This window comes from Typopeltis vanoorti, chromosome 3 (genome assembly GCF_054136105.1).
Source record: "Typopeltis vanoorti isolate ZY-2024b chromosome 3, IOZ_Tvanoo_1.0, whole genome shotgun sequence".
Lineage (NCBI taxonomy): Eukaryota > Metazoa > Arthropoda > Arachnida > Uropygi > Thelyphonidae > Typopeltis > Typopeltis vanoorti.
The window spans coordinates 9,524,333-9,550,176 of record NC_143551.1 but is presented as its reverse complement, the minus strand read 5'-3'; the positions used below and the strand labels follow the sequence as shown (position 1 = coordinate 9,550,176).

Below are 25,844 nucleotides of genomic sequence, written 5' to 3'. Positions count from 1 at the left end.
AAGTAACCACGCAACCATAATTGAGAAAAAAAAAAGTTATTCAGGGGTTAAAAAAAATACAATGTACGTGACACATCAATAATAACATGCGCTTCTCAGAAAATATTATTATAGAGGGCGCAACGAAATATAGCAAACTATTATAAACATTGGGCTGAAAATTTTGCAGACGACTAACAACATGAGGTTTTTCGAAGAAACTGAGCTTTGAAAATGCAGTGAGATATTTAGACTGCGTGTTCAAATATTTATAGGAAATGTAATATTTACCGACCTATTTTTGAATGTCTAATATGCTTGGTTACCGAAAGCGTGGAAATATATGTGAGTTTATTCGCTTTACAAAGTTCTGATTGATTATTTCATTTGTGCGTTTTGCTAAACAAAATCCTCAGCAATGTAGGACGCTTTTATTGATTTTCTTAATGCGTTCATCTTCTGTATATGCCTGTACAAAAACAGCAACGTAACTAACTTTGGGTGTTCCGCTAAGATTCTCTTGCGTGCTTAGAGTTGTTATTTGTCAGCACAGCCTTCTGATGAAAGCGATTGATTGCGAGGCGAAAAAAATATAATAATAAAAACAAAAACAAAGGCATTCATTTTTATACGAAAACATAAGCAGAATATTAGGGGATTTTTATGAAAAATTTCAAGTCAAAATAAAAATGCTTAATTTATTAAGCTATTGACGGCAAATCTTCGTTTCAAGAGATGCTAAAAATGAAACATAAAATTAATGTACTAGTTTTTATAAACAATTTATCCTTCATTTGTGCCTATGTATTCATTATGTCTGCACCTACTTCAAGGACAGTAAATAGCCAAATTAATGTTTATATTGTCGATTCGAGATTACTTAAGCGAGTAGAGGTTGGGAATGGGAAGTGTCTATCTATTGGCTGGAGATGACCTCTACAGGGGTTAACAGCTGATTATTTAGAGCCAAGAAAAGAGCACTTAATTTCCTCTAAACTATTTCTAAGAAATGAAGAAACATCGGAAGACTTCACGCTTGTACTTTATAGATTTAAACGTGCCAAGATAAGCATGCTCACTCAAACTGGCCGTGATTCGAGGCCAAATAGAAATTATCAGTGCAACCAACTTTGCTGATCCGATATGGAGTCTCATGAAATAATTATTTCCCTTCGTCCGTTGGCCAGGCTTTCCAAAAGCCACGTCACCAGTAAGCTAAGCACAAATATCAAAAATAATATTGGAGTCTGAAATTAAAAAAAACAAAAAAAACAAACTTACATTTGTTTTGTATTGTCGTGAATGTCTTCTTTTCAACGAAATAAACGTTTATTACAAGTGGAAAAGAAAATTTAATTTAAACATTTTCAATATTTAAATATTTTCCGCCATGTGGCGTTGCTGTTCCGTAGCTCAGTCACTTGGAAGGCTGGACATTTTAATTTCATTGGGTTCTAATCACACGTACAACGTAAGGAACGTTTGTAAGAGAAGACTTTTCAACTGAAGGTGAATTAGTCGAAGATGACAGTAGTTTCCGTTCTGCCAAATAGGAAAAACCAGACAGGGAGCATGAATTCGACAGACATAATACAGTGGCTTCATAGCTCTAAGCCAAGCTTTAGGTCTGCTCCATGCAGGCCTAAAGCTAATTGGACAGTATGGGCCTCCAGAGCAATTTAAAATTGTAAAAGATTTTGCTGAACAAAACATTAAAATTTTCTTATAATTAGTTTCTTTTGTAAAAGTATAATCAATAAACACATTATTTAATTTTTAACATTGGTTAATAGCATATTATCCTGATACCTAATTTATATTAAATTAGGGCTCCAGCAAAATTATCCCAGTTGGCGCCCTAAATCCAGTAAACATTTCGAACTTTGATTTTACTTTAATAAATGCTTATTCTAAAGCCTGATTTGATTTCATTTTACATTTTCTTAAAATTCCATTTAAAATTCCTTAACAATTTCACTTAGGTGAGGTTCGTGAGTACAGTTGGTAAAACTTATTTTGATTTATGATCTTTCAGTGCAGAGGGAAACATACTCCTTTTCAAACCGACATACTCCTTTTCCCCAATCCATGATCTCCTTACTGTTAACTTACAACACTGGCAAAGGTGTACTTATTTTAGAGGGAATGGGGTGGGGGTTACTGAGTTCATTGACAAAAAGGTGCTGTTGATGTTCAGCGAAACAATAACTTTGAGTGAATCCCCAATATTTTCAACTCCACAAATCAGCACGAATATATTTAAGTCCTAACAAATGCTTCCAATCAGTTAAAATATTTCTCCCTTTATAAAGGATATTTATCTCGCTGCTTACGCACAGATGGACAGCTTTAGTTCACAAAACATTTCTATATAAATGTTTCCGTTTTGTAATTTTTAAGTTTTCTGCAGCCAAGCCATATTAGGAAGAGCACACGAAACCTGCTTAACTCAGGAAACACGTGGAAAGATACGAACGAAATTCAATATTGTCCACAGTAGGCAAATAACACACTTGACCTTTTTTGCCGTCACTGGAGTGGCGCTGTGGATCCAAAGGTCTCTGATGGAAGATTTAGCACATCACATGACTACAGAAAACGGGGCGAATGCTTATAGGACGGGAAACAGGGGGTGAGGGAGGGGGAATGCCAACTACATAAAAGCAATCGCTCGTTTCATATCTTTCCCGGGAATCTGATAGAGAGCATCCCGTCCGGGTAGTGATGGTAAGAGGCAGCATCCTGTAGAATAGAATAATTACCTTCCTATTTAACACTTCGCTAAGTTTTTAAAAAGATGAAGGTGCTTAGTATTGTAATGTTCCTGTGTTCTTGGTTTCTGACGTTTGGGTACTCTACAACGAGTCTCTTTATGCGTGAAGATACTGTGAAATATCGGTACTTCGAAGGTAAGTCATGGTTCGATTATCAAAATAAAATGTCAGGAAGTAACAGGGAATGATTTAATTCATGAGTCATATGGCTGTATTGTGCAAGAGAAATAACCTCATGTAATTTCTGAGACTCTTCTCCCCTCATCTCCTGGTTACTTTGTATTATGCTGTATTCTTTGATATTAAATAATCAAATAAATTAAAATAATATTCGGTAAATGTTTAGTTGACTTCCTTCTAATTCTCAGAATCCGGATTTTGGGGAGGGGGATGTCCTAACCCCAACATCGCGGAAGTTTCTATGGTAGATGTAGAAATCATGAATATCAGGAAAAGGAACCACCAGATTCTGTAGTTCCTACTACTGGTCAATGATAATAGAAGTTATCATAACTTAAATCAAAGCAGGGTTTTCTCAGCTCCCCACCTTACTTATAGACAAGAAATATGAATCCTTTATTCTTTTATACCACAAACTCTCTCTCTCTCTCTCTCTCTCTCTTTCTCTCTCTCCTCTTCTAAGAAGAAATTGGAAATCCTGTAGCTACAATTCTTCCAAACATGTTTGAGAGAACGCGTCCAGAGCTGAGTTACAGAATGGACGTGTACCGAGCCATGGAATGGCCTCACATTGAGCTTGTTCACCCAAAGGAATAACAATTTTATTTTCACAACTCGCAAGGTTTATCACATACACAAAATATTTACAATTACACAATCAAAATGTTATTACTACATTTTCATGTCACTAAAAATTCAGTACAATAATAATAATAATAATAATAATAATAATAATAATAATAATAATGGATTTTACAATTTCACATGCAAATTTGAAAAGCTCTATTTAAATGAGCTGGATCATTTTCATTTTAATAATATTCATTATGGATTAGGATATAACTTAACTGAATGCAATCTCTAAGCTTGTGTTAAGTTTATCTGCGGATGACTTTGATCAGGTGTTGCTGTTTTGTCAATAGTTCAGATATATACAACTGTATCAGCATAGAAACACACACACACACACACACACACACACACACACACACACACACACACACACACACACACACACACACACACACACACACACACACACACACACACACACACACACACACACACACACACACACACACACACACACACACACACACACACACACACACACACACACACACACACACACACACACACACACACACAAATACCTAGGAATGTAATGGTGCATCAATGAACTGAAAAGCTTGAGCTCGTATAGTGTTTTGCATTAAGTCTGAAGGTTATGCAGAGTGAGTATTTTCGTAGTGTACAATTGTTTAGCGTATAATTTGAAAGGTTTTTGATCTAGTTGGTTGTTTGATGTCTTCTTATACGATACGTGGTTCTAGCCATTTAGTTAAGAGATGTCACTGGTGTTTGGCTTTTAACATTTTATACGATGTCAATAAATATATCAACACAGATAAAGTCGGCGTCATCTATTTGCTCCCAAAACATCAACTTTATCATTTTCATACTGCATTTTATAACTTTATCCTTGCGTGAAACCACCACTCCCTCTTATTAGAAGTGGCTTGAAAAAGTTCCATATTTAGCCTTCTAGAACCCGGTTTTCGGACTATGTAAAAAATAAATAAAAAAATACAAGACATATATAAAATTAATAAAAATATGGGTAAATAATAATAATCTTTAGCCCATCGATAATAGGAATGTACTATATGTTTACAAAGAACCTTTCGTGGGTAAGAGAATATAAAAAATAAATTATGTAGAAGTATGATTATTATGTAGGTGTAGATTATAAAGTATGTAGGAGCTAGATCTTTCAATCCGTATAACTTCCTTGCTATTATTTATCTGGAATTTACATTGTAAGGGTTTTATGTGGCTATTCCAATTCATATCTGCTTCAAGATAAATTTTAAGGTATTATTACATCCTGTCTGAGGATTGCAGGAAGCATCCGTAGGTCAGTCGGTATAGGTGGTGCCCTTTGGTGTGAAAGATCTAAGTTCGAATCCCAAGCGAAGAATCTTTATTCAGGATTCTTCAAGTGACGGTAATCAGTTTCATACGGATGTGGAAGAGTTTTGCTCCGAAAACTCGAATGTTTCATCCGGCAAACTGGTCCTGTGAATACGCATATCTACAGAAATAAAATGCCAACAGAGAGATGCAGCAGAAGAATGTAAATGTGGCTGCATTAAATTGCCCAAAGCCGCTAATTAGGCAACTCAACTGTTTCTGAAACGTATGAGAATTGGATGGAAGGAAGTATGGTAGGTTTAGTGAATTTTGATTTTGTCTTGCCGCAGTTTTGGTGAATGAAGTTTACTGTATGTTTGCTTGGGCAGCGCTTACGTCAATATGAATGGATACCATAGCTGTTTCATCTGCGAATATCTTTCTTCTGAGAGTAGCTGATTAACATCGTGCGAGTAGATGCTGAAGAAGTGAAAGAGAAAAAAACAGAACAGTTACCTGTGGAACTCGATACGTTATTGATAACTCTGCACTGCTGAATGATCCGATACATGTAATTTCTTTTCTGTTTTTGAGGCAGCTTTTGAACCACGTGTGTACTGAGTCACCTCATTCAACATGTCTAAGCTTTTCTAGAAGTGTTTCATGTTTTAGTGTGACAAATTCTTTCGACAGTTCAATAAAGACGATTGCGAATATTTTGTTTTTATCTAAGGCAGTGTTGATTAAATCTGTAAAATCTTCCAAGAAAGTTGTTGCCTTACATCTCTGGAAACCGTATTGTGTTTTTGGAATTATTTGAAACTTTTCCGTATATGTAATGAAATTTGCTAAGACCAATCGGCTGTATTATTTGCTTGAGAACTGGAAATATCGTAATGGGTCTGTAGCAGCTGCCGATTGACAATATCTGTTACTCCTCTGTTATAATTGCTCAGTACATACTTGTATTTAAATTATCCTTCTTTTGTGAAGAAGAAGAAAAAAAAAGAAAGAAAACTTGCATAATCTTATCATTCTTGCATGATATTTGACTTAGAATATTATGATTTAATTTTAACTGCGATGTCACTGATTTTATCTTCATATATCAGAAACAGATGGGCATGTTTCGTTGCTTAAAATGTATGTTAGATTCCAGGCAGGAATTATTAAGAAATCGGTAAAAAAATCTGTCAAGAAGATTGTGGAAATGCAGTATATCTCCATGTACTGCATCTCCATATTGCATATTGGCATCGCCATATTGATAAAACTTGGCATTTCGGATTGTTACTAAATTGTATCAAACACCATTTTATTTGTTTTAAATCAAATAGTTTTCAAGCATATAAATTATATGCTACTTGGATTGTTATTTATATGTCTTTATATAGGCTCTGGATTGTATTGTTTTAATGAAAGGTACACATACTCGCCACTGCATTAGAAACTTTTATTTAATACCGTGTTGGACTGTCGATATCCTCTTCAATTCCCTGCACATAGTTCGATGACATACTCGTATGTGTCAGGAACAGCCTTCATTCAATGTTTCGATCAATCGCTGCACACAGGAAGTTCTGTTTGTCCATGCAAGTCTCCTCAGACGACGGCGATCTCCTTCCTGGAGATCACCGTCGTAGTCACGATTTTGAAAACAGCAGAGCTAACCGGTTTCTTAAAAGGTGAGATATCCTGTGTGCTTAATCAATGGAAAAATAACCGACATTGACTGTTTTAGGACCGACAAGCAATGTCGGTTATTTTTCCATTGATTAAGCACACAGGATATCTCACCTTTTAAGAAACCTGTCAGCTCTGCTGCTTTCAAAATCGTGACTGCAGCCAGACGGGCATCCACAATAAACCTTTAACGAACTTCGAAGGATCCTTTTTTGTATACGTTTCATCTGCATAAAGGTTTCTAATTTAGTGGCTTGTGTGTGTGTGTATATTATAATGTGACGGAATCTCTGAAACCTGCCTCTTTCTACTCATTTTTTTTTGTTTGTTTCAGAAAGGCTTTCAAGTAGTATGATATGAGTTTCCAGATTAAATTATTTTTTTATTTCGATAATTTCATAAGAATATTAGATCATTCTTTGAGAAAATCTTTTCGATCCTCGACTAACAAGCCTCTTCTTTTCCATAACACATTATGCAGCCATAGAAATATAACCTTCGAACTTGAAAACAATATCGACTCAACGCGTGATAGATTCCCCTAGATCCCAGTCACGAACAGTTCATTTTCACCTCATCAAATAAATGCTCGATTAGGCTCATTTCCGATGACTAAACAACTTAATAAAATACGATCAAAACACTCTCAGAATTTGGAGAATCTAAAAGGGATATTATCGGTAGCACTTCGCTTTTTTTGTTTATTTATTTGTTTGTTTATTTTTATGTGACTCTGGTCCACCGAAGGTTTTTATTGTAAACCTATGGTGCAATCGTATCATGTGGCTAGACTAAGGATTTTTCTATTTCATTAATTTTATATATATTTGTATTTTTATATATCATCCGGTAACTCTACGCTAGTGATCAAACACTGAACTTTTTCAAGCCACTTCAGGCCTCCATTAAACTGGATGGTGATCTCACACTGAGCGATGGAATTCATCCCCCACCCAACACGATCAAAAACTTCCATATCCACTACGGGATTTTAACCCGCAGCTTGTTAGTTGGAGAGCAGATACGCTAGCCACTCGGACAAGAATTTGTGTCGGCAACTTGAGCCAAGAAACCGAATACCACCAGCGGTCTACAGCGTTTCCAATTGGTAAACTGACAGCTATACCATGACCAACCACAAATATACAAAACAATGACAGCTGTACCACCTGTCATTGTTTCTACAATGTTGTAGAGACATCGACAAGAAAGCAAGCACTTCAGCTAGCTATAGAAATGTGGACACTGCGACGAATTCACAAGAATGATTCAGGATTGTTTACGTAAAAAATCCCACTAGTGCGTGCCATGAAGGGAAATTGGACCAAAAGGGAACTAAAGACATTCTTGTGAAGATAGCCAAGTAGATTGCGTGATTGCTGTGTGTGTGTGTGTGTGTGTGTGTGTGTGTGTGTGTGTGTGTGTGTGTGTGTGTGTGTGTGTGTGTGTGTGTGTGTGTGTGTGTGTGTGTGTGTGTGTGTGTGTGTGTGTGTGTGTGTGTGTGTGTGTGTGTGTGTGTGTGTGTGTGTGTGTGTGTGTGTGTGTGTGTGTGTGTGTGTAAGAGAGAGAGAGAGAGAGAGAGAGAGAAACATTTTGAGGGGAAAGCTGAAAACACTATTTGATCTGAAGAATAGCATAAGAGAAGATATCGAAGCCATTGCACAAAAAGATTTGTGCTTAGTGAAGCGCCACTCGATGAGAGGATAGAGTAACTTCCTCTATCCTCGGTGAGGAGAGGATAGAGGAAGTTAGTAACTTAATAACTCTTATATTAATAACAGTTATTAATATAAGAAACAGTCTAGAGCAGGGATTTCCAAACCGCCGCCCTGGACTGTTAGTAATGTGTCTCCATAAGATCTTAAACTTTAAACATTATTATGTGATGCGAAAATATGCTGTCTTTCTTTCCGTTTTAATACAAGACTTTGAGAATAGGTTTCAAGATTTTCTGAAAAAAATTGCCAATTCTTTTGTATATTTGCAACTCCATTTTCAGTCGATATAAATACATTACCTTCGAATTTTCAAATGGAATGTATAGAGTCGCAATCAGATATTCAGCTCAAAGAGAAATTTGATCATGTCTCTTTGCTAGAATTTTATGAGTTATCTTCCCAGAGAAAAGTATCCTTCGCTTCACAATCACGCTTATTCATGTCATCGCTTTTTGATAGTACGTACATTTGTGAACAACTATTTTAAAGAATGAAGCATACGAAGAGTCAAGTTAGATCAAACATTTTTGACGAGAACCTTGAGAGCTCACTACGAATTGCAACCACATTCATAGAATCAGACTGATGCATTGGTTTCACGTAAACAAGGCCAAATATCTCACTAGTTCTGTATTAATGGTGCCCTCTTTTTTTAAGGTTATAATCAAAAAATTTAAATAATAAAGGAAGTTGTTTTGTTACTTATATACATTGTTTATATTATACATTTTATACGCGGCCTATGACGATCCCTCTTCAGTCAATGTGGCCCAGGCAAGCCCAAAAGTTGGATACTCATGGTCTAATACATTAAAACAATTCAGATTCAAGGTTATAACAATAACAATATAAAAAGGGCTGAGAACCCGCTCTAGATATTTGTGTGGGAGTCAACACCACCATCGTACCGCACTAAAAATCATGGAGATCGCACTATTATGTGGTCATCGCGTTGAATTTAATTTGCTCACGCATAATCTTCGTACTTGCCTAACGAATTTAGCAACGAATATTCCAAGACAAAGCCGTGAATTCGATAAGAAGAGATTAACGTACTAAACTATAGCCACTCAGTGTCTGTGGGTGGATCTGTTAGGTCATGGATTTAACAAACTAATGCGTCTATAATTATTACATTGAAATTCATTTCCGTTCTTGTCAACAGGAAGATTAACTTGTGGTTTATGTCTTCTTAAGAGCTGCAATATACACCAAAGTAACGACTGCGATACTGATCGAGAGGCTTTATTAAGTTAAACTTTCAGACAGTATCAGAGAAAAAGTTTCAGAATGCTTTCTGCGAGTCGGAAAAATAGCTTAAAACAAACGAAGTCAGAAGGCTGACCACCGTTTGGTTGGTAAGAGCTGGATTCGAATGACAGCAGAATGAGATTAACATTTAAAAGAGCTTTTCAACTTTGTGTGTGTGTGTGTGTGTGTGTGTGTGTGTGTGTGTGTGTGTGTGTGTGTGTGTGTGTGTGTGTGTGTGTGTGTGTGTGTGTGTGTGTGTGTGTGTGTGTGTGTGTGTGTGTGTTCGGCGAAATTCAATGCATCATTTCCTTAGTTTTTTACATAAGCTGGAATGACTAACAGTTGGAACAATAATGGAAGCCAATGATGTAGACTTTAGCGTTTGGCCCGAATTTATCTGATTTCAAGCTATTGAAGTGCTTCGTTTGTGAACTGATGATAAACGGGAATTGCACGACTTTTACCAAGAAATACTCCGACTTTGAATGGTCACTTGAGTCGAGCTATTTATCAGATGAAAAAAAGCACATCTCAACAAGTGGTCGAACTTAGAATATGGTGCGAATATCTGTATGACGATCTTCCTATTCAGACGAAAACTCCAGAGGAATTTTAGACAGCGAATATATATATATATATACATTCTAAGGATACCAAGTAATTTTATAAACTTGTTTTTTTTACTCCTTCTCCCAAGTAAGCAAAACAGTTAAGTTTGTGCCTGAACGTAGTTCAAGTCTTAAAGGTAGTGCAACACCGCCAGGGCAACTCGTTGTAAAAGTGGTTAAAGCTCTGATCACTATTCTTAGTATTTCCCATAATGTAAAACACATCTCACTAGAAGATGTATACTGTTATACATTATGGGTGTGCGGGAGGTAACTACCCAGACCGGCTTCAACCTTTTTTTGAGGTCTCCTCGGTGAGTAGCTAGACCCTGAAATACCAAGGTTTTTAGTAATACAGAGCCTTATTTTAACCTTTTTCAAAAAAAGGTTTGGCTAGTGACCCCCCCCACCCATAATGTATAACAGTATACATCTTCTAGTGAGATGTGTTTTACATTATGGGAAATACTAAGAATAGTGATCACATCTTTATCCACCTTTACAACGAGTTGCCCTGGTTTTGCACTACCTTTTAGACTTGAACTACGTTCAGGCGCAAACTTAATTGTTTTGCTTACTTGGGAAGAGTAAAAAAACCAAGTTAATAAAATTACTTGGTATCCTTAATATATATTATCCCCAAGGTAAAAAAAAAATTTCACACACACACACACATATATATATATATACGATCATTACGCCCAATTGTCGAAGGTATCAATTCTCCTAAGTACAATCTTTCAAAATATCTTGCCAAATACCTAAAAAGTTTTTCAGACTGATCACCATCCTTTATCAAGAAAACTACATAATTGGTTACATACATCAAGGATATTACAGTTAATGAAGATGACAACATAGCTAGCTTGGACATAACTTCTTTGTTCACTAATGTCCTAACCGATGAAGTCCTAACATTACTCAAGGACAAGTTATCCAAAAAATTCTTTTGGAAATTCTAGGAAATAGCATCATATAATTCAAGCAGTTTCTTTATTACTTGAATTATATGACGTTGAATTATTTAAACTGAATTTTGTGTTGTTATTCGGCTATCGTTTTTATTCAGCTCCTGATGATTAAATTCAGAAAAAAGAAATTCTTAATCGCTTCTAGCTTTGCCACGTACTTCAGGAACATTCAGAAATATTGCTACTTTTATCTAAGCTGATCGTAACTAAGACTGTAAAGATCTCTGTGGATTTCATGGAATGTATTGGTGAATACTGTATAAGTGGAACAGTAGTCATACTTGGTGTACATTGTTTTTTCGGAGAAGATGCATTCTTTCGCTTTTCTCATGCACGTAGAGTCCTGGTGGATAATTTCAGTTTAGAAATAAAGACCAGCAAATGAGTTTTGCATCCTTCCTAAAACCTAAGTAATCATAGGCAGTATCCAGTGCACAAAAAGATGACTTTTTATGGATTCATGTTTGATTTTGTTACTAAGCCAGTCCGAATGAGTTTCAGTTCCAACTGGTAGTCTGTGGTAACACCATCACGTCTTTCTTTCAAATACAGTTCATTTATTTTGGACAAAAAAAGATGCAGACTTCCTCATATGAATGTTGAACAACTGAAGCTCTATCTGATGACAAACTTCCCAGTGAGACATATCTCTTGAAGTGTGAAATTTTTATGTTCCTGATTTCCTTTTTTTTTTTTAAATTTGAACTTCCATTATAAATTACTAAAAGCGAGTTTTAATAAGATAAGTTATTAAATTTAGCTAACTTCACATTCTGGAAACATTATAATTACATTTTTCATCAGTTACTTGAAATAGTCGCTAGAATTATTAGCAGCCAATTACAATAAACAGTTATTCATCCCATCCACGCACTGTTTTTACACCAGTCTTTGCTCCCTCCCTCTCTCTCTTCTTCTTTGTTTCTGTTGCTTCTTTCTTTTCTTGCTGATCTCATTTATTGCCCCTTCAGTTTTGTATGGCTAAAAATATTCTGTGGGAGATTGTCAACGATTAACAAACAGCCCAATGACTAAGATCCAACTCACGTCGAAATAGTACACGAATACAATGGTTTGTTCATGATAAATGTCTAACTTATGTTGGTCTTTCAAGTAACTATAATTTTTTTTAATCTAATTTACAGCTTATTGTATTACAACTGTTTACATTAATATCAACTCGGTTGATATTAATGTAATCAATATCAGAATAGGCTAACGTTTTTTTTTTTTTTTTTTTTAGAAAATATTGGCCGCAGTTACTATTACGATATATTGTACATTGTTCAGCTTTATAGAATAAATAAATCTCTTCCAAGTTGTGATCTGGACTAATTTGTAAGTTGACAGCAATAAAGAAATTTTATTGCTGTGAACGTAGGAGGCCTTTCAGATTAATATGATAGAACGAAGCTTATTTTCTTTCATAGAGGAAATGAAACTCAGTTGCGAAAACATGTGACCTCGGAGGAATCAGTCGGAATGCAAGTATCCTCATCTGCATTCCTATTCAAGATGACCTCCAAACCAGATCAGAAAAACACGTCAATTAAGTTCCAGTTTGCACTAGTTGCAGAGACCGTTCAAGCGATTCAACCCTTCCCTCTGAACTGTTAGCGAATGCTTCGTCTGCTGACAGCAGAATAATCTAACTGCAACTGGGATGAGAGCAATGGTTCAAGGTCAGAAGGGGCCGATCTCATTAACAAGGACGCATTAGAACACGCTCTAGATAAAGAGACAAAGAAAAGAACGTGACTGGATCAAGTGGTTGGATTTATGAGGCTGTTTTCTTCCAATGCTGTTAGTGTGTGGAAATAGACTGATTCGATAAACGGTTGCTATGTGAGTTGACAGGTGGAGTATTAAGGGGCCTAAATTTGTCATTCTATTCCCTCTCCCCTTAACCAAATTTAACTTGATCGACATGTTTGTAATGCATCGAAGAGTATCTGAATCGGGTTTTCCTTGTTAATAGATCTGAAATTATCCAAATAAAATGATATTTTTAGTAGTAAGTGAGTGATGAGAGCAAATCATCGAGTTAACATTAATATTCACAATTGAATCAAACCCACAGTTATATTTATGTGTACAAAACTGCACCGGGCAAATGGTTTACGATTTTTATTCAATTAATCTGCAAGTAATTCTGGATTAATCTGAATTTAATTTAAATTTCTTAAAATATATTTCTTCAATTTTATAAAATTGATTTGATATACACTTTGATTAAATTATAGCACGAACATTTTTGGTTCCTTGAATTCGTGAAATAAGGCATACCACTCAATGAAATACAAATCGTCTACTTTTCCGTATGGCTTGTAATCCACGTAGAGTTTTGAGGTTTAACACTGGCCCTCGAGCAAATCAAAAGGCGCGTGAATTATGCGACCGGCAAAATCCATAAAATGAAGTTGCTATCTTGTTGTCCCATTAACATTCAATCATCTCAAGAGAGAATCGACATTTTTCTTTATTCTGCACGAATATTATTCTTTCTTTCATTCTTTTCATGGAGGTGTGATCAGTACAGTATCCGGAAAATATCTGGCTGTGATTATGCTACTAATAATCAAAGTGCAGGATAAGAATTAAAATAAATCGTTTTATATACGAGGGTGGTCTGTAAAGTTCCCTGCCTCGACCATAGATGGCAACACTATCAGCAAGATTTTTTTTTCTAAGTTGGTACATCTGTCATAAGCATCCATGTGAAATTGCAAGTCATCAATTAGTGAAATTCCATCAATTAGTTTGTTTTATACAGCTGTCTGAAGCAAAAGTGTTGTCTGCATTCCTTGAAATGGATAAAATTGAGTATCGTGCCGTTATAAAATTCTTTGTAAAAGAAGCCCGCTGGTCGGCATTTTTCTTCGAATCCAGAGGTGGTTGCAGCTGTAGAGGGGTATTTTGCAGATCTTACTGAGAACTAGTAAGATCAGGGACGGGATAATGGCGCTGGAACATCGCTGGGAAAAATGTATTAGTCTTAAGGGAGATTATGTTGAAAAATAAAAATATTTTTGAAATTATAAATTCGTGTTTTCACTGTTAGGCCGAGAACTTTTCGGACCACCCTCGTAAGTGTGGTAGGGAGAGATGAACCAGTGAAAATTCTGGAGCACGATGAGAAAGGAACAGACTTACTAAATTAAGCAAAAATGTACCAAAAAGTGTTACCAAAATCTCAATATAATAAACTTGTTTCCATTAAAATATTTACATATTTCGCAACTTGCATCCTGCGAAAGAAAACAAAGTTACAAATAAAGGAACAGCACGAGTTTTCCTTGTAGTCTGAGCAACAAAAAAAGCTCTCTCTCTCTCTCTCCCTCTCTCTCTCTAGTGTAATTATCATTTAATGGTGACATTTTGCGTCTGCTTCGATAGCTCATTGCAATCAAGAAGTAATGGTGAAGGCTGCTTCTTCTTGATTGCGAAAGGTTGTGAATTCAAAAGCCACTGGCGTTTGTGAAGCTTACTGTAAATAAGTGTCGGTTCCCTAGTTTCTAAGTTTGTTTGTTTTTTTAATTAAAAAAAGCTAGGAACTGGATACTTCTAAGGCTTTCTGGAGTGCTAGTAAAGAATGCAAAAATTACAGTTTTTATTGCGATGAATACATATATCATAAAACACAGAAATATGAAGGTTACATTTTTACGTGATTTCCAACACGAGAGGTTACAAAACCTGAAGCATATTAGTGCCATGCGTGGCAAGATATTACGAAAATGTTTTTTTTTCGTAATATTTTTTTCACAAAACGCATCATTTGCAGATGATGGGTGCGTTTGCATTGTTTATGTCTTCGTGAGACAATAAGATGGCATCGCATTATTAGCATCATTTTCAGATGGAAGATGGAGGATGACTGGAAGTGCATGTAGGCTCAGAGCGAACCCAATCGCTTCATGTTAAAGCTACCGCCGAAAGAAATTTATCTTGAGTTAGAAACACCCATCATTATCTTCCTCCTGAAAAATATTCAAAGCAACGCCATCAGAAAATAAAAAAAAATCAATGTTCTGTGGACTTTCTTTGCTCAGTTTTTAAGGGGAAATGAAAGCTGAACGTCACAGTAACACAGTAACCGCTTGGATGAAAGAAATCGTCAGAAATGCCTGGAATGTTGCATGAAGATGCAGCATTCCAACACTTTACTACACTTTTAACGCAAGTGGTTACATTATAAGCTTCTGAACGGTCTTCCGCGTGGTCTCGTAATCTAGTCCATAATCGCCGGCCTGGTTGGCTGAGTGGTTAGCGTATCCTATCCTGCTCTCCAATCAAAAGGCTGCCGGTTCGAAGCCGTGGGCATGGATGTTTGTGATTATCTGTGAAAAATACTAGTGGTCGTAGTGGACAGTAGATGGTGTTCGTGTAGATGATGCGGTAGACGGATGAGGTTGAGTGGTGGAGACGGAGAGTTGTAGAGTAGAAGCCCTCCCTCGATGAGTCTTGGACTCCCTGGAGGTATTGACAAATATAATAATAATAATAATAATAATAATAATAATAATAATAATAATAATAATAATAATAATAATAACCTTCGAACCACTGAAAGAACTTGAAAAAGATTTGCAACAGAACCGAAGACGCACCGTTTTGACATCTATTTCTCTGTTGTCAGGACTTTAGTTTGGAACAAACCATTCTTCGTAATTTGAAATTAGTAGGAAGGCGACTAAGGACATAAGACCATTATGTTATATCTATTATTTTTGGTGGATGAAAACTTCATTCATATCAGTATAAAACTAGTTAATTCGCGTTTTAAGGAAAAGTAATTATAAAATAAAATATAGAAATCAAATCTCACGCGATGAGCACGGAGATACACATACCAGACACCGAATTAGACCTTCCAGCAATATCAATGGACCCGTTCCGTACAACAGAGCATGTCCTACACCATGACCCCACTTCCAGACCTTGAGCTGTGTTGACAAAGAAAGCTAGGTTCATTGTTTCATGAGTACTCCTGCCAAACTCTCTGCCAACCATAAGTAGGAAGAGAGTTTGGCGGGGGCACTCATGAACAGAACAGGATGATGTACAGTAGCTCATCGGACCATACAATATTTTCCAGTCTTCCAGTGTCCAGTCACGGTATTCTAGATACCACTGATTTCCACATGCTTATAAGGAAATCAGTGGTTTCCGCATAGGCATGTGACTTCCAATATCAAACCTCTTCGCTTCCCTGCGCATAGTTCGGTGAGATATGTTTTGGTAACAGCCTTCGTTAAATGCTTCGTCAATTGCTGCACACAGGAAGTTCTGTTTGTTCGTACCAGCCTTCTCAGGCGACGGCGATCTCGTTCCTGACAAGTGGACAAGCAATACGGGTTATTTTTCCACTGATTAAACACCCTGGATATCTCGCTTTTGAGAAACCAGTCAGTTCTGCTGTTTTTAAAATCGTGGCGCCAGCCAGAGATGGGCATTCATAATAAGTCCTTTAGCGAACTCAAAAAGTTCCTTTTTTTCCCTATTGTGATTAACAATATTGACAATTACTGACCAGCAGTATTCTTAAATAGTTGCCTAGGGCACGTGATTACGCAAAGTATTTTGCATGTGTGCTCCATAAGTGACGTTTATGTGCATCTGCATAAAGCTTTCTAATTTAGCAGCTGGTAGATGTACCTTTAGTCGGTCTGGCTGCTTGAGTGGGTAGCATGTCCACTTCCCAGGCTGTGGGTTCGAATCCCATGTAGGTATGGATGTTTGTTATGTCCTCTCCCAATGTGGACGAAGTCACCCCGGGAGTAGCAGACCCAAAACCTCCCACAATGAGAGAGGTCTTCACCCGCTAGTGGATAGAAAAAATGGGTTAATATTCATTTTTTATTTTATTTATGTGTACATTTACAATAATTATAAATCTGAAGCCAAATATTACGTGACAGCGCTACGAAGATGCTGTTTAAGGATTAGACGAATCAATCTTGAAATAAGATTACTTCCGGATTAAATTATTTTTCATTAAATATATACTTGAAATACAATTATTTGTACGTTTAATTATGCAACTTACAATGAATATTGCTGGTAAATAAAGTGGAAATATTTAGAGATATTCATTTCACTGTAGTTATATTTTTCATATAAATTAAACAAATTCTCTGAAGTAAATTAGTTAATAACACTAAAAAGAGTTTCTATCATCTGAAAGAGAATCTCTAAGTACTACTACTACTTGGGTGGGAATTCTGATTTTTTACACTACGTCACTGTAAGGTTGGTGTTATGTTAAACTTATTTTATTTGATCAAATATTGGCAAGCGAGTGTCTAATTATTGTTATCTCTAAGCGTAATTAATATTTTATATCCACGCATTATTTGTAAACAATGAAAGAAGTTCGCTTTAATACATTACTTATTAAAAATGAATTTCATTTTGTCATTCAATTTCAGATTACCTTAAGAACCTCAACATTAAAGAAAAAGCCAGGATTACTGCAGACTTAATTGTTTACGATATTACATCAACTGGGGATGGAGACACTGCAGGCGACACATTCATGACCACGCCAAAATCCATTATACCTGATATGTTCAAAAAAAGTAAGTGACTAATTCAGCAACACTTAAGAACTTTACCTGAGTGCACTGGAAAAGGTGCTGCCATCTATTGATCATCTCTCGACCTTCTTAAATCTTATTAGCTAGCTATTGGGAATTTGAGATTTGATTTATTTAAACGACATTTATTTTATTTCATTTTATTTTTTTACTTCCAGAAACCGATAGAAGAACAAATGTTGCTTGCTGTAAGCTCGGGAAGATGGCAGGAGACAAAGGCTACCACTGTTTCGCTGATTTCTACGCTGCCAGAATTATGCTACGAAACAGAAATCGCGCTCATAATCGCAAAATGGCGTTTTATGGACACGAAAAAGTACCCCACTATGGGGATAAATTAATGAAAACCTTCGAATACTGTGTGGCTGGTAGAGCCAGTGTCTTTCATAAATGCTGCCATCGTTCAGCTATGGAAAGGAGGACACCTCATTACGATTCTGCTCAGAAATGGCAATTTGAGCATAAGATCCAGAAATGACCAGAAGTAGCATGTGAAAATGGTACACTATTTAATTTCTGACTTAAGGAATGTAATATTTTATCTAAATTCACCTCGATTTCATTTTATAATGTTAGTATCAGTACAAGCATTTCATTTGTTGTTGCATGTACATAATCCATTGCATAATACATCTTTTTTTTCCCCTTCACTTTAACGATAAACATTTATTCTGTTGTTCTAGAGGTCGCTCGTTGTAATACGAACAAAATCTTCTGCTTATTTTAGTCCTAACAGATGTACCATTTCATACATTGTGTAACTGTCTTTTAACGACTATATTCTAACATAAAAGTTATACTAGCGTTCTTCTCATCCCATAGGAGTTCTGCATTAGAATAATCTCATAATATTTCATTATTTTTTCACCTACTTTTAAATATTAGTTTGAATAATATTAGCTTGGTTTGCATAGTCAATAATCTTTTTATTGTTTTCTATAATCTTCTCAGGTTTATTTCTCTAAGAGCAGAGACTTTGGTAGTTTACAGCTTATTTTGCTATTTCTAGTATGCATTTTTAAACTGCAAATATTAGAGAACTCCATATATAATCATATTTCTTCTTCGGACATACTAATCTAAGCATTTACCTATTTCATTTTCGTTGTTTTCTTTCGTTCTGTCTGTCTTATTTTCGAGTTTCGCACGTGTATGAAACAGTCATGTCCATCATTGTAAAATAATAATTAAAAAAAAAAAAAACGGAAATCCAAAACACTGGAGGTATATTGCTAAACAAAAATTTAGTACAAAAACTTTTTTTTTATTTTGAACCTTCACTTCCCACTTCTATTAATAAAGCTCCAAATTCACCATCACAATAAAGTACAATAGTTCTTTTTTTTTTTTTTTTTTTTTTTGTAAATAAATGCATGAATATTTTTAAAATAAATTCCCGATGAAGTCTTGCCTTTTAGCATTTACAGATCCATTTATCTGTTCTGCATCGTTCTACAATAAGTTTCCCTCTTACACCAGATTTCAGCCTTCCTTAGATAATTTTCTATCGTTTTGTCTCAAAATTTAAACTCAAAGCAAATATTTCATGCTGCTAATTTTTATTGTTTTCAATGAATTTATCGTGTTACGCTGGATAGAAGCAATGCTTGAATCGAGATCGAATACCATCACTGTTTAGAAATGTGTTAATTGCAATAATTAATGATTTTATTTTCTGAGAGTGTCGTGGCTAATGAAATATTTTGACGGTTTCATTTTTTGAAAGTAATTAACAGCTTATCAAGCAAGTACCATTCATTTCACAGATTTTTTGCTCGCAATGCTCCACACATTATAAAATGTTCGCAAGGGCATGCAGTTGTCTGATCCACGTGAAGATTTTTGTTCTCCGATACGGTCAGATGTTCTTGATTATGTGACACGCTGTACGAACGGTGCAGATTATTGTAAAAATAAATATCTAGATTAACCGCCATCTTGTCTATTATTCCAGAATTTAAAATATATATTCTAAACAGTTTATATTCAACACAGCAGTTCTGTAGAGAAGAATATTTAATAGTCATGATATAATGGATGCTTACATAAATCAACAAACATTACTACTTTAAATGGAGTGTACGACGTCTGAACATAAAAAGCAAAAAACATAAACATTTTTTTTTAAAAATTGAACCGGAAAAATCCAATTAAAGCAGGTTCTTTCTTTCATCTAGACTCTTCCGTACTTCGCTATCGTTAAAAGTTCTCTTATCGCATTTCGTTTAATTGAGGCGACATCATTAAACTTTTGCCTACCAGGGGTCGCTTAAGTCACACGGAAGTGTCCTGTCCTTCGAGAAGAATGTCTTAACATTGCCTTGCAGCACAATTTGGACAGAGTATGGAGAAGTGTTGTCCGGTTATTGTTCTCACATGGTTCACATTATCCTTCCATTGCCCACTTTTGCGTTCATTTCTGGTATTTTATTTCATTGATATGATTCAAAATGCTTTCTAATAGAAAGTGGCCAGTTGTTTGAATTTGTGGAATACTGTTTGGAGCAGTACATAGGACCAGAATCAAAACTGGATATCCGATGAATGGATATTTCAACATGACAGGGCACTCATCTGAAATTTTGCTGTGATTTTTGCAAACATTCACTGTACTAAGGTGATGTCTTCATACTCACTGGCATTGAATCCGCATTGTCTTTTTGTTTCCTTAGCTTAACTGAATCTTCGGAGGCAAAATAATTTAATGTTGCAACCTTTATGGGGCTCTATTTAACTCGTTAATACTGCAGCCAATCTCGGTACTCTTTTTAATATCTCATCCCGAGCTCACAGCTCAAGAGAAAAAAATAAAAAAATACGGTACCAAATATGACTCGGATTATTGTTAACATGGAAACATTAATGATATTTGATTATTGGCGTCCATATACTTTTCGGGTTTTTGCTCTGCATTCGCGTCTTTGCTTTCGGCCCAAAGTGCGGCATTTTTGCAATGTCTGTAGGAATTCCACACGATAATTACAGCATTTATGGAAGCTTGTTTTGTGATGGAGACATTTTGCCATCCTCATAGCGATTTCTTTGTACCTTTTAGCCAAAGCATCTCCACTGTTTCTCCCACGAAGTTTTAATTTCCCTTGATGGATGTGATTACTTGTTCTTGCGATAGCGTGGATGTCGAAGGTACACTGCATTCCTTCTCTAGCCACCCTTTCTCCGGTTTTGCAACACTTCCAGGACTCCAGTCTGTCCGTGGCGAGTGTTCCATTGACGTTTTGAAGGTGGGTCTGTCGTTCCTCTGAAATTCTTGGATTAAATGACTCCCTCTGTCTAGGCGATTGGTATCGATCTGGTCTTTGAAGAGCATCTGTTGGGAATCAAAAGATAATTAAATATGATTTATGGCTGAAAAAATGTTAGAAATGTCAGATTACATTCAACATTTCATGATGAATGGAGATATTATAAAAGGTCAGAAGTCGAAACTGTATAAGCAGTTGCAAATTCCATGTTATCCTGGTTTTCATGTATTTATGAACGGATTTGAATGGTCGAGATAAATTATTAGTATGATTATATTTTGTTTGGTTAAACTTTAACTCGTCTTTTGCGTTGATAGCTAAACATTTACCAATTGAAAAAATTGCAATCACCTGAATACATTTTGTTCGTTTTCAAAAAAAAAAAAAAAAAAACATCTAACAACTTTTATTACCTTATAGGGAGTAGACAATGCCTTTTAATCCTATCTAGCTTTTGGAGACTGAGTGGGCAGTTCAATATCCACTGGTAGTCAATCAGAGATAGCTGGCCCATGACTATCACTAATTATAAGCGGCAACCGATCAACGACCAGCAAACAAGTGCTGCCATCTCTCAGTACTTAAGCCAGCAGGATGTTATTGTCTGAGATTGTGTGGGCTCTACGGTCGATTTTCTTGAGTTCATAGGACGAAAAACCCGCGTGCCCGTGCTGGAGATCGACTAACTCGGGAAGCGGTGAAAGAAAGGTTCGGAAAAAGTTCCTTCAGTCGGCTACTAGAATTGAACTTCTTCAGGCAGCCTAGCACAGTGGATGCAAAAGCCACTTCCACTGATTTGTTCTTTATTTTCATTTCTCCATGTAAATAGAACATTTTGTATTAAACTTGGGAAACCATCAATGGAATGTTGAGAAAATAAGAAATAGATTTAGCGACTATCGCTTCATTCCTTGACACTGTTTTGAAGTAATTTGAAATTATATTAAACGTTGCGAAGATCTTCCAGGATCTTTCTGTCTTGCAGAATAGAAAACTTCCATATTTCGAACAGTCAATCAACGTGACAAAACCTAGAAGAAGATCTCAAACTATCAACACTGTTGATTGTTTCATGTGGTAGCCTCTAGACCAGTTAAAATACAATTCTTCCCAAGAAAGAAGTGTAATCCGAAGATCGCATGATTTTTTACGAATGAAAAAAGTCAAAGATTACATTCGACAAACTGAAAACAAAAAAAAAGTTTTGTTTTCTTAGTTCAGTGATAAATTTTGCTGTATGCCTAAATCATGATGACAATAAACGAATAAATTAGTTTGCGAATGCCAACAGGCCTTCGCACGCGCGTGTGTACAGATAACCATTTTCGAAGTGGAAAACAAATGAAGTACGATCACGTACTCTCTCCCGACACAAATATTTTCCACAGTCGCTACAAACATTTGCTCCATTCGAAACCACCCAGTTGGTCATTGCAAAGAAGTGAATCTATCCATTCGAATTACCGAGGCTTGTTTATTATTATAAGTTGGCCGAGTGGTTAGCGTATCTGCTCTCCAGCCAAAAGGCTGCGGGTTTGAATCCTGCCTTGGGCATGGATGTTTGTGATTGTCTGCGAAAATATTAGGTGGGTAGGAGATGGCGTTGGTGTAGATGATGAGGTTCGCTCTAGTTAGTGGATTGAGTGGTGCCCTCCTCCGATGAGTCTTTGGACTCCCTGGAGGTGTCACGTAATAATAATAATTATTATTATATTAGTAACAACCGCAAAGTTAGCAGTCAACAGCATAATGTTTAGAGACAAAGTGCCATCTGCTATTAAATATTTCGATATTATTATTTATTTTTATTTTATTTTATTTTATTTAGCTCAGTGGATGTGGCGTTTGCCAACCACGGCGCTTGGCCGCACGAAGGAAGACTTGGTTTCGAGTCTAGTCTCGGCGACTAGAGGAAATTTTTCTAAGCCGTTTTTCGACCGGTTCCCGAGTTAGTCGATCTCTGGCACGGGCAAGCAGGTTTTTCCTCCCGGAAACTCGGGTTTTTCGTCCTGTAAACTCAAGAAAATCGACCGTAGAACCCACATTATTTCAGACATTAAATATATTGCATTAGAGTTAGGGAGATGGTGGCACTTGTTGAGCCGTCTCTCTTCACTGAGTACCGCTTAATTAGTGATAGCCTTGGGGCATCTGTCTCTGATTGGGTACCAGTGGAGATTGAACTGCCCACTCAGTCTCCAAAAGTTAGATAGGGCTAAATGGCCTCGCCTACTCCCGTATACGGGAATAAAAAGGCGTTAGCTGATTTTTTTTATTTATTTATTTTTTTTTTTTTTGCGTGATACCTCAAATTAATGACAAAATTTCGTGAACTTTCTGAAAAATTTTTTTTAAAAAATTAAAAAACAATGAAAAAATTTGAGCCTGTGTAGCTCAGTGGATGTGGCGTTTGTTTGCACACCGCCGCGCTTGGCCGCACGAAGGAAGACTTGGTTTCGAGTCTAGTCGGCGACTAGAGGAAATTTTTCTAAGCCGTTTTTCGACCGGTTCCCGAGTTAGTCGATCTCTGGCATGGGCAAGCAGATTTTTCCTCCCAGAAACTCGGGTTTTTCGTCCTGTAAATTCAAGAAAATCGACCGTAGAACCCACATTATTTCAGACATTAAATATATTGTGTTAGGGTTAGGGACCACGAGATGGCGGCACATTTGAGCCGTCTCTCTCTTCACTGCGTACCGCTTAATTAGTGATAGCCTTGGGCCATCTGTCTCTGATTGGGTACCAGTGGAGATTGAACTGCCCACTCAGTCTCCAAAAGTTAGATAGGGCTAAATGGCCTCGCCTACTCCCGTATACGGGAATAAAAAGGCATTAGCTGATTTTTTTTTTTTTAAAAAAACAATGAAAATTCTATTAAAAGTTTTCTAAAATCGAATAATATCTTGTTATACATTTCAAATCATGGATTTCATTGTAAAATTCATTTTCTAATAAAAGTTACCAAGAAAAGGTTGTAAACTCGAGCACTTCAGTAAGTTCTTAATTTCGGATTATGATTATGAATTTGGATGCGGAATAACCTCGATGTCTCTTAGATATTTAGAAGTGAATCGTCATCTTCGGTTAATTTTATGTTCAAAGGATTTGGGTACTTCTGGTCTAGTGGAATCACAGTCAAGCAGTTCTTTTGTGGGATGCGATTCTGAACGAACACATTAAAACAGGATTCTAAAGATAACGTTTTCAAAGAATGCAGCTCTGATTTTATATATCATAATAATAAATAAATAAATAAATAATAATAATAATAATAATAATAATAATAATAATAATAATAATAATAATAATAATAATAAAACGGGCTGTGGATGTAGCAGTGCATTCGCTGTGTCCACCTTTGGCCTGCGCTGTAATATCAATCGCTACAGAATCTCATTGTTCGCATTTCACAGAACACCTACGCACTGGCAAAGAGGAATGATATATATACATATATATATATATTAATAGGAGGAGGTCACGGCCGGTCGTTCACCATTTCCATTTTAATGGATGCAAACAGCGGTTCGAATAAAGTCGTGTGTAGTTTTAGGACAACTCCAGTGGGTGTTTTATCCGGTTATTGTTCTCACTTGATTCACATCACCTAAACCTTGTTAATGCATATGGTATATGCATTAACAAGAACTGTCTTAACAAACATCACTAGAAGTCTCTCGACTTTGGACTGTGCTGAATTCTTACTCAAATACTGTTTCGCTCTAAATTTTTGAACGAAAATAAGCATACTTTTTGGATCACTGTATCTGTTTGTCTGTGGTCTTCATGATATTAAAAAAAAATTACACCATTAAATGACATTTCATCGCCTCTTTCACAATCGTGTAAGGAGCGATTAAAAAGTAAATGCAACGAGGAAACTGTATGAGGCACGAATTTTGAAAATAGTCTTCATAAGTTAATCGTAGATTTGCTATTTTGTTTGCACACACATTCACTGTCCCAACGAGAACAACGCGAAACATGTTAGCGTGTATCACTCCTTAAAACAGAAAGAAGCCGGTCCAAGATCATGTACATACACACATTAACAGACGTCGCTGGCCTCTTGGCCTAAGTTGTTCCTACCATAATTAGAATCAGACAAACTAAGTTCAAGCAATTATATGCAGGTGGGGCCACAAACAGTGAACAGCTGGTAAAAAGTGAATGAGTAAAGAGTGTTAATCAAGGTAGGATTATTAGTATCCAATGCTGTCATGTTTGACATTCCAAAAACATTTAATGTCCTCCACCTTCCTGCTGCATGATATTATATTTTCTGGCCCTTAAGCTCCCTTCACTATCCTCTAACATCCACATTTAACAATGATCATTAAGATGTTGAAAACATATTAATACGATCCCTGTGCATTATAATTATTTCAATCAACGTAGTTGTAGTCTTCATTAACAATATCAGCTAAAAGCCTCATTATGCTTAGATTTAGATAGAAATTGTACAATTCTTAATGATCAGAAAACATCGATAAAACACTAATCGTTCAATAATTCAACAACATCCAACAAATTACTTCTTAATTTATTATTTTAATAATATTTAATCTCGGAAGTCAGCGATAGAATTTAATAAAACAAGTACTGAATGTATTCTCGGCTGTATTGCTCCGTTCACAGAACTAACGTTATCCGCTCAACATGACAAGTTATTATTTTCTCGTAAATCATTTTCGTATTTCCCCGCACTTCACTTAAAAATAACTGACTTTCATACTCACTTGAAAATGACGCAAGGCATGCGACAATCAGAAACACACAGACGGACATGCTGACTCCGAACATTCTCAGCGCACAACTTGACTTCTCTCGCCGCATCCGAGTGTGGGTCTCAATTGGAAACCCCGCCTTTGCTTTGGAATGGCGCCACCCTCGTTAAGATACAG

General features: G+C 36.2%; 2 protein-coding genes across 2 annotated transcripts; one reads left to right on the top strand and one right to left on the bottom strand.

The window, feature by feature from the left end:
• The first annotated feature begins 2,673 nt into the window (after window positions 1–2,673).
• On the top strand, window positions 2,674–19,613 carry LOC150107903 (uncharacterized). The gene is made up of 3 exons (XM_090390533.1): window positions 2,674–2,888; window positions 17,510–17,659; window positions 17,836–19,613. The coding sequence occupies exons 1-3, from the start codon at window positions 2,777–2,779 to the stop codon at window positions 18,153–18,155; spliced, it is 582 nt and encodes a 193-aa protein (XP_090246659.1). The 5' UTR covers window positions 2,674–2,776; the 3' UTR covers window positions 18,156–19,613.
• LOC150107902 (uncharacterized) lies at window positions 19,013–25,757 on the bottom strand. The gene is made up of 2 exons (XM_090390534.1): window positions 25,680–25,757; window positions 19,013–21,005 (listed from the first exon to the last, which is right to left on the bottom strand). Exons 1-2 carry the CDS (start codon window positions 25,741–25,743, stop codon window positions 20,551–20,553), a joined length of 519 nt encoding a protein of 172 aa, XP_090246660.1. The 5' UTR covers window positions 25,744–25,757; the 3' UTR covers window positions 19,013–20,550.
• Between the last annotated feature and the right edge of the window lie 87 nt (window positions 25,758–25,844).

What these genes read in the sequence shown, in the direction of transcription:
- LOC150107903 (XM_090390533.1), top strand. Translation starts at nt 2,777, where the DNA reads ATGAAGGTGCTTAGTATTGTAATGTTCCTGTGTTCTTGGTTTCTGACG. An exon ending in GAAATATCGGTACTTCGAAG is followed by an intron (nt 2,889 to 17,509) that starts GTAAGTCATGGT and finishes ATTCAATTTCAG; the next exon opens with ATTACCTTAAGAACCTCAAC. An exon ending in ACCTGATATGTTCAAAAAAA is followed by an intron (nt 17,660 to 17,835) that starts GTAAGTGACTAA and finishes TTTTACTTCCAG; the next exon opens with AAACCGATAGAAGAACAAAT.
- LOC150107902 (XM_090390534.1), bottom strand. Translation starts at nt 25,743, where the DNA reads ATGTTCGGAGTCAGCATGTCCGTCTGTGTGTTTCTGATTGTCGCATGC. An exon ending in ATGCCTTGCGTCATTTTCAA is followed by an intron (nt 21,006 to 25,679) that starts GTGAGTATGAAA and finishes GATTCCCAACAG; the next exon opens with ATGCTCTTCAAAGACCAGAT.